This window comes from Amphimedon queenslandica, unplaced genomic scaffold (assembly GCF_000090795.2).
Source record: "Amphimedon queenslandica unplaced genomic scaffold, v1.1 AMPQUscaffold_13491, whole genome shotgun sequence".
Taxonomy (NCBI): domain Eukaryota; kingdom Metazoa; phylum Porifera; class Demospongiae; order Haplosclerida; family Niphatidae; genus Amphimedon; species Amphimedon queenslandica.
This window is the reverse complement of record NW_003546273.1, coordinates 152,624-162,906: the sequence shown is the minus strand read 5'-3', so window position 1 is coordinate 162,906 and position 10,283 is coordinate 152,624. Positions and strand designations below refer to the sequence as shown.

The 10,283-nt window shown below is 36.4% G+C and overlaps 2 protein-coding genes across 2 annotated transcripts in view; one reads left to right on the top strand and one right to left on the bottom strand.

Moving 5' to 3' along the window:
• The window catches only part of LOC100640611 (uncharacterized), a 15,324-nt gene extending 5,759 nt beyond the window's left edge, over window positions 1-9,565 (top strand). Inside the window, exons 15-41 of the mRNA XM_019993606.1 lie at window positions 80-202; window positions 264-485; window positions 618-740; window positions 793-1,032; window positions 1,091-1,213; window positions 1,264-1,494; window positions 1,799-1,918; window positions 1,976-2,197; window positions 2,448-2,570; window positions 2,622-2,701; window positions 2,764-2,917; window positions 2,979-3,104; window positions 3,206-3,403; window positions 3,595-3,714; window positions 3,782-4,009; window positions 4,089-4,211; window positions 4,265-4,489; window positions 4,554-4,673; window positions 4,863-5,090; window positions 5,141-5,260; window positions 5,331-5,558; window positions 5,677-5,793; window positions 5,839-6,078; window positions 6,622-6,756; window positions 7,319-8,083; window positions 8,383-8,898; window positions 9,018-9,565. Of these exons, the coding sequence (XP_019849165.1) occupies window positions 80-202; window positions 264-485; window positions 618-740; window positions 793-1,032; window positions 1,091-1,213; window positions 1,264-1,494; window positions 1,799-1,918; window positions 1,976-2,197; window positions 2,448-2,570; window positions 2,622-2,701; window positions 2,764-2,917; window positions 2,979-3,104; window positions 3,206-3,403; window positions 3,595-3,714; window positions 3,782-4,009; window positions 4,089-4,211; window positions 4,265-4,489; window positions 4,554-4,673; window positions 4,863-5,090; window positions 5,141-5,260; window positions 5,331-5,558; window positions 5,677-5,793; window positions 5,839-6,078; window positions 6,622-6,756; window positions 7,319-8,083; window positions 8,383-8,898; window positions 9,018-9,343 (5,576 nt within the window). The 3' untranslated portion in view covers window positions 9,344-9,565. The remainder of the gene's footprint in view (window positions 1-79; window positions 203-263; window positions 486-617; window positions 741-792; window positions 1,033-1,090; window positions 1,214-1,263; window positions 1,495-1,798; window positions 1,919-1,975; window positions 2,198-2,447; window positions 2,571-2,621; window positions 2,702-2,763; window positions 2,918-2,978; window positions 3,105-3,205; window positions 3,404-3,594; window positions 3,715-3,781; window positions 4,010-4,088; window positions 4,212-4,264; window positions 4,490-4,553; window positions 4,674-4,862; window positions 5,091-5,140; window positions 5,261-5,330; window positions 5,559-5,676; window positions 5,794-5,838; window positions 6,079-6,621; window positions 6,757-7,318; window positions 8,084-8,382; window positions 8,899-9,017) is intronic.
• A 240-nt stretch (window positions 9,566-9,805) lies between these two features.
• The window catches only part of LOC105316863 (uncharacterized), a 911-nt gene continuing 433 nt past the window's right edge, over window positions 9,806-10,283 (bottom strand). The window contains exon 2 of the mRNA XM_011412104.1: window positions 9,806-10,278. Coding sequence (XP_011410406.1) covers window positions 9,806-10,278 — 473 coding nt within the window. The remainder of the gene's footprint in view (window positions 10,279-10,283) is intronic.

Genomic DNA, 10,283 nt, shown 5'->3' with positions numbered 1-10,283 from the left:
CAGGCATGGTCAGGATTAATGATGATGATGGTAAGTCTCTCCACGTGCTACAATATAAGGTTTACTTTTTGCTTTGTAGTTGTTACTGTTAGCTTTTCAAGACGTGTATATAACTATTCTGAGAGCCATGGATCTGTTAGTGATGTTATAGTACGGTTGTCTGCTCCTATAAGTAAAGATGTACCAGTTCAAGTAATAGCAGGTTAGTCAACAAGCCTTTAGTCTATAAAGTACAAGATGTATTATATTTCTTTTGTTAATAGAACCAATGGATTCACAAACTGTAGTTGAATCAGGCAGCCGTATAAATCAAGCTCTGTTATTCCGTCCTGGTGGTGCTAGCACTATGAATGTACCATTTGGTATTACTGATGATAATGTTGGGCTTGAGACACTTGAATCTTATCCAATTATATTTAATACGAGTTTCAACACTGGCGTTAACTATGGACTCAATTCAAGGATAACTATAACTGATGATGACGGTAAAATAATGTCTTCCTCTCATCATTTATCACATAATGTGTTAAAACTGCTAATAAGTACATGTACACATGTGTACCTCTGTTAATAAGTGTTTCCCTTGGTAATGTCACATCCTTCCTTCCTATTTCTAGATGTTAATGTAATGTTTGTGCAAGGATCCTATTCATACTCTGAAGGTGATGGCAGTTCCTCTGACATAAGTGTCAGAACTAACAGACCATTTGCACAAGACATTATTATTGGGGTATCTGGAGGTAATGAAGCATCTTCTATAATTTATAAAATTTTAGCTTCATATTTTTGTAGGTCCCGGTAATCAGCCTTCAACAGTTGAATCATCAGGTTTCAATGTATCACAGACTTTGACACTTACAGCCAATACAGCCATGGCACCAACCTCCCCAGTGGGTACATTCACTATCAGAGATGATAGTGTAGCATTAGAGACAGAGGAACAGTATTCGTTGGGTTTGAGTACCACTACTACGTATGGAGGTAGAGTTACAGTAGGAGGAGATGCAATAGTCTCTATTAATGATGATGACAGTAAGCTACTTGAAAGTATTATCTACTTGTCTTTAATTGGACTTGCTTTCTTTATAAGGTGTCAGTGTCTCATTCCAAGGTTCAAGTTATACCTACCCTGAAAATCATGGAACAGTGTCTGATATTATACTGGTTGCAAATACAACTGTAGCACAGAATCTTGTTGTTACGGTCTCAGGAGGTTTGCATTTTAATTCATGTAAATATTAAAATAATCATTATGCTCTGTAGGTCCTGGTAATCAACCAAGCACTGTGGTACCCTCTGGTGCTAATGTTAGCAGTGTTGTTACATTCACTGCCAGAGGCAGTAGATCAGAACGATTAGCTCCTTTTACTATCACTGATGATTCCTTTGCACTTGAAACTAATGAGACATACCAATTATCAGTCAGCCAAGCACAGCCTAATCCATCTGTGGGCATTGGGCCTCCTACCACTATCAATATTGTTGATGATGAAGGTAATTTAAGTCAATTAAACCCTGTTTTATGAACAGCACAACTGTTTTTTATAAAAGTAGCCATGTTTCTGTTTCATGCAAAAACACATCAAAGTAGTATTTTTAATGGAAATTACCTCAACATGGCATAATTGAATTGAGTCTGTTTTTACAAAAGGAGCATAATTGAATGCAGTGTAAATGTAATTGAGGATTTATAATTGAAACCAGCTCTGCAGTATTGATATAACTGTTGTGTATGCGTGATACAATTTTTAAAATTATTTCTTGCTTCAACTCAATCTTTACTTTCCTTATTTTTTAGTTTTGAGAGTTACTTTTGGACAAGGCTCATACAATGCTACTGAGGGAGATGGCAATAGAATGTTGCAAGTTATGATTAGCAATCCAATTGTCCAAGACTTTACAGTCACAGTCAATGGAAGTCAGTCTTAGCAATCTTCAAATAGTCTTTTTATAATATTTCTTTAATTTTTAAAAGGCTCCGGTCCCCAGCCTTTTGTTGTTAACAATGGTCCCAGCATCACTCAAACTATCACATTTAATTCTAGAGATAGGACGACAGCAATGGTTCCATTTGATGTTGGTGATGATGCAGTAGCACTTGAGAATACTGAGTCATACACAATTGGATTGAGCAATCCTAGTCAGCCTGGTGTTAACATTGCTTCGAGCACTGAGATAAGGATTGCTGATAATGATGGTAAGAAAGAGTGAGCTCTCTGTCCTGTATAATTATATTGTTGAACTGCACAGCCAAGAATTGTCATGCTGATACAGCTTTACTGCCCAAAATCAGTGAATCAAGCCTGGATACAGTCCTGAGCATATCAGGATTGTATCAATTACGTAATCAGACTTGATTCATTGATTTTGGGCAGTAGCACTGTATCAGCATAATAATTCTTGGCTGCAAATTTTGCTTTATTTTATTTTATTGTCTTATTTTTTAGTTCCAATGGTTGGATTTGAGAGAGACACTTACAGTTTTCTTGAGAATGCTGGAACTACAATGGCAGTTACTGTAGTCCTCAGTAATGAGGTCATCAGGCCATTTACTGTCAGGGTGGTTGGAGGTAAGGCTTGTTACTAAAAATAGCAATAATTACAGCATCATTTATTATTAGCTCCTGACCCCGTGACTCCTGGAAATTCAGGAACACCAGTTAATCAAGTTTTGGGTTTTGCTGCTAATGATAATTCAAGTGTAAGTTAGTGCTCTATAAACTTTATAAGAAAGGCTTTTAACTGTTCTTTTTACTACCTTAGGCTAATTTAAGGCAAATAGTACCTGTTACTGTTATAGATGACTCAATTTCTGGAGAAGCAGTACAAACTTATCCCCTGAACTTTACTGATGTACCACAAGATATCACTATTGGAAGTTTCCGATCAACTAACATTGTGATCATTGATGATGACGGTAAGATTGCAATTATAATAAAGATGATCAAGTCTGTTTTATTTTTTGTTTCTTCCAACAGAATCCGTTGTGAGGATAATCGATGGCGATAAAACAGTTCTTGAGTCAGATGGTAGTTCAGTCATTACAGTAGTACTAACAGGAGCTAACTCTGACATAGTATCAGTAGATATCCTTAACAGCACTGGTAAGATACATTCATTCTGCTAGAATGAGTAGATATTTTAAATTTTATTTCTTTGCTCAATTGTGCTTCCTATCCAAATTATTCATATTCTTTTTATGCAGGTGGTGTAGTTGGTACAGCAACTTTCCTTTCATCGCAGGATGTCACTGCACAGACTTTTAATGTCACTGTCAATTATTTAGATGACAATGTAGCACTTGAACCAAATGAGATGTTCACTTATACACTTGGAAATCTTAGAGGAGAGGCAAGGGTTGGCATGCCAAACACTTCAACTCACACTCTTGTTGATGATGACAGTAAGAGAGAAAGAGGAGGATGAGAGAGAGAGAGTGTGTGTGTGTGTGTGTGTGAAAAGGAGAAATAATCTTGTAAGCAATATGTTGCCAAGAATAGAAGCATATCCTGTTGCTTGGTTGCTAGCAGCAAATTGCCTTGTTTATGAAGGCATTAAGTTACAAATGTAATTGTTCTTTTTTTTACTTCATAGGGCTTACTGTTCAGTTTGTTGAGCGAATGTACACGTTTAATGAACCTGATGGAGCTGTCTCTATTGCAGTGAATATATCTAATCCCATTGCACAGGGCTTCACTATTTCAACTGGAAGAAGTAAACTATGATTTCATAAATAAATTTTGTAGTGTTAACTTTTGTTGTGGTTTTTCTTTTTGAATAGTTATTGAGACGCAGCCATTTGTAATCCCATCTGGTCCTAACTTTTCTGACTCTCTTGTCTTCACACCAACTGGGCCAATGGCCATTGATGTGAATGGGATTGTAACTAATGACATGATAGCACTGGAGGATGTGGAGATGTACCGCGTTCAATTGAGTAATCTTAATATAAGCTCTTCTTACATAACTGTTGGTGCTCCTACTAATGTTAGAGTCATCAGTGAAGATGGTAAGTGTGTGCATATTCATGAAGCCATATAAATGCAGTGCTGCATTATGCATACTGAGTTATATTTATTCATTTCTAGTTGTAAATGTCACCTTTGCTACTGGTAATGATTTCTTTGAATTCGATCAACCCAGAACTGAACAAATTGCTGTGTCAATAACATCACCAATTGCAAGACAACTGGATGTTAACATCAGTTCAGGTATGACAAACAAATATTCTAAGATTATTGATACAAAAAATTGTTCTTTCTAGTCTACCAGCCGGATCCATTAGTTGAGCAGTCAGGAATGAGTTTTACTACACAAGTATCATTTGTTAGAGGTGGTTCAGTCATTGACACATTTAATTTCCCAATTGGCACTGATGATGTTGCATTTGAAGCAGTAGAGAGGGAGGTATTGTCTTTCACTGGATCATCTCCTAGTGCTGGAGTCAATTTTGGACCAAACACTGAAGCTACAATTACTGATCGAGACGGTAAACATTTCTTTTTTTTTCACTCCTTTATATTTTAATTTTAATTGTATTTTTATTCCTGCAGTGGTGGGTATCATGTTTGTTGATAGCTCCATCACAGTATTAGAGAACAGCTCAATGGTTACTGTACAGTTGATGAGGAGCAACCCAATAAGACAAAATGTGACTGTTAGAGTATTAGGAGGTGAGGGCTATTTTGTCAATTTTTTCAATCAGCGAAAAAATTGATAGTTCTTTTTAAAATTATAACCAGTTTATAGTTTTAGCTTAATATATATATTATATTTAATTTACTGCAACTAAAAATACTTTAAGCCTCAATGTACAAAAGCAACACTATAGACTGATACCATATCAAATCTTTTTTTCACAGGACCAAACCGAAATCAACTGTTTGTAGATACTTCTGGTACTGATGTCGACAGATTCGTTACATTCTCTCCCAATGGGCCAGATAAACAACCACTCACTTTCCAAGTCACTGATGATCAGACAGGACTAGAGGACTTAGAAACATATTTCTTGAACCTTACCTCATCCATCCCAACCACTAGAGTCAATCTAGGCAGTTCTCTACGAGTTAATATCATGGACAATGATAGTAAGTCTATTATTAGTAATAACTTGATGATGTAATGTTGCTATTTTTAGTTGTTGGTGTCAATTTTAATCAGACTTCATATGATTTTGATGAAGATGATGGAGCTGGGTCAGTACAAGTTGTGATTGATAGACCAATTGCACGAGATTTGACTGTACCAGTTAGAGGAGGTTTGTTGATCTCTCTCTCTCTCTTCTTTTTTTAATTGATAATTTATCAATTGTTTTTAATTTCCAATAGCCCCTGGAACACAGCCAAGCACTGTATTCATATCAGGAACTAATGTTAACAGTGATGTCACTTTCTCAGCTGGAGGGGTACTACAAATGACTGTCTCTTTCCCTATCAATGATGATAGCGTTGCTCTTGAAGACGTGGAGTCTTATCCATTAAGATTTGGTTCTTCTACTCCAAGTGGTAGAGTTACAACTGGTGCACCAACCACTCTTAGGATAAATGATGATGATCGTAAGTATAATATCTACAATTGTTATATTTTCATGCAAGCTCCTTTAGTTTGAACTCTTAATATATCTCATTTTATATTAGTATATTGTTATTATTCCTATTATTTTTTGCATTCTAGCATTTTTCTTCGGCTTCAGAGAGAGTAATAGGACCTATCCTGAAAATGGCGGCAGTGGTAGCTTTACCTTTGTATCTGGCCCTGCAGCCAGACCCGTCACATTTGATTTTACTCAAAGTAACAAAAAATAAAAAATTTTGTACTTTTATAATCTTTTTCTAGCTGATGGTTCTTTAATGGGCATTAATGAATCTCTATTCACAATGGTCTGTGGCACTGGGTCTACATTAACTGTTCCCAGTTCACCATCAGAGACGCCAGTTGTCTGTTTGGCTGATATAAGAGATGATTCCACAGCACTTGAGAATGATGAGAGATCAAGCATTAGAGCAGTGCCAATATCTGTTACTGGAGCAGAGCCTGTTAACGAACAGTTCACAGCCATTGTTATAGATGATGATGGTATGTGTAATTTTAATTTTGTGCCGCATGCATGTCCTTCAAAATATAATGGGTATCAATTTGCCTCTTGGCCAAAGACCTAAGGGTCTTTGGCCAATATTTTGAGTAACTTTAAAAATTCATTAAAAATCTAAAATTGATTGGACTTAGTTCAAACTTTATACATAACATAAGTACATGTATATGCATGAAAAAAAAATTATAAAAATGGAGGATTCTCAACTTTTCATTTTTGGCGAAATTTGACTGATGACCCTGTACTATAGTACAGGGACTTTGACCCAATTTTGGAGCAACTTTAAAAATTCATAAAAAATTAAAATTTGATTGGAATCAGCTCAAACTTTTTACGCAACATAAATACATGTATATGCATTAGAAAAATTTATAAAAGTGAAGAATTCTCAACTTTTCATGTCTCTGTACAGGGAGGGACTTTGGCCTGATTTTTGAAAAAATTCATTATAAATTGGCATTTCTGCAATATTATTCTTACTTGCAATGTAGTAATTTTTACAATACTTGTATTATTTATTATCATAGTTCCTGGTATCTTTGTTACACCACCTACTACCAGTGTTGTTGAAGGAGGCTCAGTTCGAGTGTGTGTTGAATCAAACGTTACCTCATTGAGACCAATAGATGTAACACTATCTACTATCAATGGAACTGCTACTGGTAAGTCATGTTTTTCATAATATCCTAAGGAGTAATTTTTAAAATGTAATATGTGATTGAAAAGATGCTTTATACATGTAGTTTAAAAATTAATATTTATTATGATTATATTCAAGTAGGAAGTGTCGACAGCTTTATAACGTATACTAGCAATAATGATTCTATTTTTACAACCTGGGGGCGTAGCCCCCAGGTCGTCCTATAATTGATTTCACTCACGTGCGATATATATATATTTGATTGTATGTCAACACTTCATTTCTTCTATACACGTTGTATTGGAGAAATAACAAGCCTTAGCAACCACCCGCCCACGCTACGTAAGTGGGTGTGGTCACGGCAAACAAAATGGCGGTTTGAACATGGAACAAATTTATGAGCTTTCTAACAGCGAAAGAACATAGAGATACTGTCTAAAGACTTTTCTAGAAGCAGTAGAAGGTAGAGAGAATCTTCATAAGTCTTAATAAGAACCCAGCTGTACATGCAAGGTGGTGAAATCAATTATAGGAATATTTTTACATTGTTACGCTTGTTCTCTTTCTTTCTATTCTATCCTTAGGCCCACCAGATTTTGTCGGTGGTTCCGCCCAACTCACAATACCAGCTGGTTCTCGGGGTCCACAGTGTGCTATGGTTAGGACACTCAATGACACAGAAAGCGAAGGAAATGAGACCTTTTCCATCGGCGTTACTAACATCAGCACTAGACCATCTCCTAATGCAACCAATCCACAGACCCCAGTACCCATTGGAGGAAGCAGCACATCAACAGTCACCATCATCGATACCACGCCCGAGTCACGTCGCTGTGAGCTTAGATCATCCACCCGCAGACTGACGACATTCCGCGATAGAGAGAGCTATATTTATAATGGAAGCTGCGAGCGATCGCTCGTCGCCCAGAGAACATCTTTCGGGGACTTTGCTGTTGTCGTCGATAGCCTTGATGGATCCTTCATGACAACACGTCTTGGAGTGAGACTTGGTCGCGAAGTATTAGTAGTGAATGCTTTCAACAGGACTATCATAAGACAAGAGAATTTGAATAGAGTGGCATACTCTAGCATGCCAAGTGAGCTACGTATATCAGTAGCAGACTTAGACGTTCAGATTAACATCAACGATGATGGAATTGATATCAATATCGGAGAAGGCTCGGATCTAGATACTCATACTGGCCTCTGTGGGAACAGGAATGGAATGTTGGTGTATAGGAATGGAACAGTTGTACCTGACCCTGACAGCAACATTAACAGATTATTGGGTCATTACACTACTCCTCCTAGTGAGACATTTGTTCGTACTATTGCAAGAAGACAGTGTGGTAAGTATCTCTCACTTAATCACATGCCATATACTGGGATATTTTTGCGCTGCTAAATTCTTTGCAAATCTTGCATTTGTAAAATTTCACTAAATAAAATTTTGCAAATTGCACTTTGTGGCAATGAAAACGCAATTTTAATTTTAGCGATTACATCTACATTACATTTACATTTTGAAATTTAAATCTTGAAATTAGTCTTTGACCAAGAATTTCTTAAACCCCCTCTAGATTTAACACTCCAATGAGCCTACATAGAGTATTTTCTTAATATAATACTTTGCTTGTTTTATTTGCAGGTTTATTGGGTGAAGACAGTGAAACAGGTGACCCAATGTTCACAGTCCCACTCTACACACCTGATTTGGCACAACCTCACACTTACTCACTCTGCTATGAGATCCATGGAAGTGGTGACCAATACTACAACTTTATATCCGACGGATGCACATCAGTCAACGGCCACTACTTTAGCACCGATGATCCTGATGATAACCAGAGAGACTTTCATGGAGTTGATAGGATACGCATTCGAGCAGTGAATAAGAACCAGCAATGTGTTGATATATCAGTTATACTAGGGTCAGATAAACTCTGTACTACATCAGTTGGTAGCAATGTTATAAGTAGTTATGACTCCTCTGGTATTACTGTTAGTGTTGATCGTAATACTACTAGGATCTCTGTTCCTAATTGTGCCGATGCTGCATTAGAGATGACTGTACATTGCAACGTGACCCCATCAGGTATCGGCTATCAAGAGTTTAGGGTAATACGTGGGTTGAATCTCAATGAAGATTCGCATGGAATCATTGGTGAGTGATTGTAAAAATGGATTGTGACTATACGTCCATTAAATGCACATAAATAACTTGGTTTCTTATTATACTCAATAGCTTATTACTAGTATTATTGTAATGTATTTTTAATGCAGGTCAGTTCTGGAATGTTGAGACTCAAGTTACTAAATACAATGGTACTCTTCGTGATGGCACTGTATCGCCTAATGCTTACCGTATTGATGTAAAACCAAGAAACAAGCCACAAAGGAGTTTTGTCGGATTCCTGGAACCTGTCACCTGGGACTTTACACCTCAGCGCTGCTTGTATGCTGGTAATTCTCAAGGAGGAGCTATTAATGAAGTCATAGAAGATGATTTGAACCATTCGCTTTTGGAAGGCGACTACAGAGACTATCAGATGGAATCTTCATTTGATACAGAATTTCGTTATGGACACTTTGAGAGTAATCGCTGTTAATGAACTCTCTCTTTCTCGCTTTTTTGATTTTCTACATTTATATATTGTATGTAGTGTATTAGTTAGTTCATTAGCTTCTCTCTCCCCCTGTGTTTAGAATAGATTTAGATATTTTTTTATTATTATTATTTTATTATTATTGTTATTATTATTTTTTGTATGCTTCATATTATGATTTGATAAAAATTTCAACTGTAAAAATATTTAAAGACAACATTCAAAGCATTAACATTCTCTACAATAGAAACATAAAATTAATACGTTTTCTTGAGCTTCTATGATCAATATATGCACTCATCTCATTCACTAACAGTTTTACTGAAATCATTTTTTTATTAAGCCAAGAAATCAAAAATGTGATAATTAATTACAAATATTTATTATTAAAGAAAAGTGCATGTCCTATAGTGTTGCATGAGTCCTAATGTTAAGTTCTTGGCTTTGATGAACGGCCTGGTCCAGTTACTGCCATTCGCAGTAATTCCATCCATAGTTATCAGCATTATCAACTGCTGTATCAGGATAGAATCTAGCTAAATCTTGACTTTGAATGAAGCCATATACATGATCAAATGTATTACCAAAAGCATGACTCCATTCATGAATCAGTCCAAACTCCTTGGTGTAAGTACCTGGACTTCCACAAGAAACGGGAAATGCATAAAAAGCATTGCAAATCCAAACCGTAGTGGTGCTGTAACCTCTATAAGTATAGCCATACCAAGAAGGCTTGCAGTATGGGCCACCATTCACATAGGTAACTGCATAACCTGCCAATCCACCTTTTATTCTGTTATAGACATCAAATACTCTGAATGCCCTTTGTCTTGTATAAGCCCCAAACCATTTCTGATACAAATAATTATTACCAATTCTTATTCTATCAATCCCATTGCAGAGCAGCCTATGAGCATCAAGTATTTGTTGGTTGTTAGCTGCA